The sequence below is a fragment of the Anneissia japonica genome, unplaced genomic scaffold (genome assembly GCF_011630105.1).
Source record: "Anneissia japonica isolate Jap-2015-1 unplaced genomic scaffold, ASM1163010v1 scaffold4240_len331602_cov119, whole genome shotgun sequence".
NCBI classification, from domain to species: Eukaryota; Metazoa; Echinodermata; class Crinoidea; order Comatulida; family Comatulidae; genus Anneissia; species Anneissia japonica.
This window is the reverse complement of record NW_022698708.1, coordinates 267,071-269,631: the sequence shown is the minus strand read 5'-3', so window position 1 is coordinate 269,631 and position 2,561 is coordinate 267,071. Positions and strand designations below refer to the sequence as shown.

At 35.4% G+C, this 2,561-nt stretch overlaps 1 protein-coding gene across 3 annotated transcripts in view; it reads left to right on the top strand.

The window, feature by feature from the left end:
- Window positions 1–2,561, top strand: part of LOC117102742 — a 10,756-nt gene that overhangs the window by 3,289 nt on the left and 4,906 nt on the right. For 2 of the 3 annotated variants that reach the window (XM_033243149.1, XM_033243151.1), the window contains exon 2: window positions 710–932. The exons of the other annotated variant lie outside the window; for it this stretch is intronic. In XM_033243149.1, coding sequence (XP_033099040.1) covers window positions 897–932 — 36 coding nt within the window. In that variant the 5' untranslated portion in view covers window positions 710–896. The remainder of the gene's footprint in view (window positions 1–709; window positions 933–2,561) is intronic. 3 annotated transcript variants of the gene reach the window in all.

Below are 2,561 nucleotides of genomic sequence, written 5' to 3'. Positions count from 1 at the left end.
TTGTAGGGCGCAAGGGTAGTCCTAATTTCATAATTATATAATAATATTAATTAGGCCATTGCTAGGCCAGAGGCCTATATCTTAATTATATTTCATTAATTTATATTTTTTCAAATGTAAATTCTTTAAAGTTAAAATGTTTTAAATTAGGCCACGTAAAATAAAACAATTGGTTAGCATCCCCGCCCAACCGTCAGAAAAGCCCCCGACCTGAATTTTTTTTTTTTTTTTTTTTTACAAAACACTCAAAAACTTCATCTCCCGAAGGCAATTTATATAGGCCTAGGCTTGTTTACCATCCGTCCGAACGCCAGCCGACTGGGCTTATCCCTGCAGTTCCATTCCATCATCGTCCCGTCTCTAGGCCTAGTCCTTACTTCTATCTAGAAAAGGCCTAGTTTTATAGTAGTAGTATAAAAAGAGTGTATTTGTATACACGGTACAGCCGATGCAAAGCATTAAGATTTACTCGGGATTAGGTTTATATTAGCAAACTAAACTCCGATCCGATGCTTACGTCTCATGCTTGTGCAGAAAAGCCAAGTTGGCCAATCAGCGCGTTGGTATTTCCATCACTTTGGAAGTAGACATCCACAGCAGCGTGAAAGAGAAAAAACAAAAAAATTTTTTTTTCGCCCTTGATTTGTTAAGATATTTAAAGAGAACATTAACTTTCATTGTTGAATTAGATTTTTGAATGTTATTTTAGAGTTCTTGGCAGTCAGCCATCAAAAATCATTTCAAGAATATCATGAAAAGAAAAGAAAATGTGAGGTAGTAGAAACAGAGGATGACAAATGTCAAAGTTGATTTACCAAAATTATGCGTTAATCAGCAACCTATGGTTTGCAGCGGAGAAATATCTTTGAAAATCCTTTTTTCATTAATTAAACATCATGGAGGGATATCCCGCACTCCAGTTGGTGTCAGAGGTATGTACACTAATCCAAGGTAGGTTTTTGTGTTTAATTTTGTTTTATCATAATAAAGGCCTATTATAAGGCCCCGTAAAAAAAATTTAGTTTATCACCCTATCCCAGCATAAAAACTGATGATGGAGGGAGGTTTTTTTATTTTTCTGCCAACCGTCCAATCAGCGTTCGCTGGTGCATTTGGTTGAGGACAAACACATAAAAAGTCACAAGAACGGACTCAAATTTAAAAAGAAAACATGTTTTTATTGTCAAGTAACACATTTTGCTAAAATACAGTACAGTTTCTAAATATGAAAAGTGAGAATACATAAATACATCTGGCAAGGTAAAGTATATAGAAAATGAAGAAATTATTGACCCTCTTTTTACATCTGCTGTCATTGAAAATGCATAGCTTTGGTAAGTGTATTATTGCAATATGTATTTTGAAAGAATGAATTATGGAAATATACATATATTGAACTTGAATGGATGTGTCTACCTTCTTTGTGGGACCAAATTTTGCAACAACCTGTGAAAAAAATTACAAAGTGTGACAAAAAAACATTTTATATGTTTTGAAGAGCTATAGAACTGATGTAAAAACAAATGAATGTCATGACTGGATGACAAAAACAAACTCCCTAGGTAGGGCTAGGCCCTAGGCCTAGACAGACCTGCTGGGTTAGGCTTAGCCCTACTCTAGACCCCTCTCCCCTCTAGTAAGCCAGGCTAGCATAGGCTTACTTGCTTGATACATTTCGATATTCTTGCTTCTCAAAGGACAATTTCTTAATTATACCTCAACATTTACAAATCTTATTAGGCCTATACCAAACTGATTTTCTTAACATGTGTAGGCCCGTGTGACCGTTTCCAGGCCAGGCTTGGTAGATGGGGCCTAACTAGACCGCTGCCGCACTGCCACTGACCCATTCAAAGACACTAGCCTAGACCTACTAGTTAGGCCTATGACAAGGGTGATTCATGACAAGTACAGTTAGCAATACGTACCGTCGTAAAATCTTCTCTCCTATGTCTCCTCCTTCTCCAATCTCGCCCGATTTGAAAGCATCAAACAATTCATTATAACGGTGGTGTCACTGGGGATATTTTTTGCGAACCAGCCCTTCAAAACATGTATTCCCCTCTTTATTTGCATTACAATTAGGCAGTGTGTGACCAGCGCAAAAAATGACATTCTGCTAGGGGGCAGCAAAAAATTCTGCTAAATCATCCCACACTGTCTATTACACTATATTACACTTCAAAATGCTGATGAGCGGGAGAGAGGTGGGTAGGTAACAATTGACGACTGAAGAAGCAAATAAAAAAAAATAAATAAATCAAAATAAAAAATAAAAAAATCAATTAATTTCAGCTTTTTTTTGTTGTTGTAAATGACCAAATAAATAATGAAGTGAAATGAAATAATATATAAAAAAAAAAATTATTTTTTAAATTTTTAAATTTAAAAAATCAAATAAAAAAATTTATTGTAGGAGTTGATAAGTAAACCACACCGCTGCTACTGCTCCAATCTATTTTAAAAGAAACAATGGGCATTAAAAATAGATCCATGGTCTGACACATTTTGGGACCATGTACTGTAAGTAGGCCTATTTCTTACAGATTTTTTGGATGTGT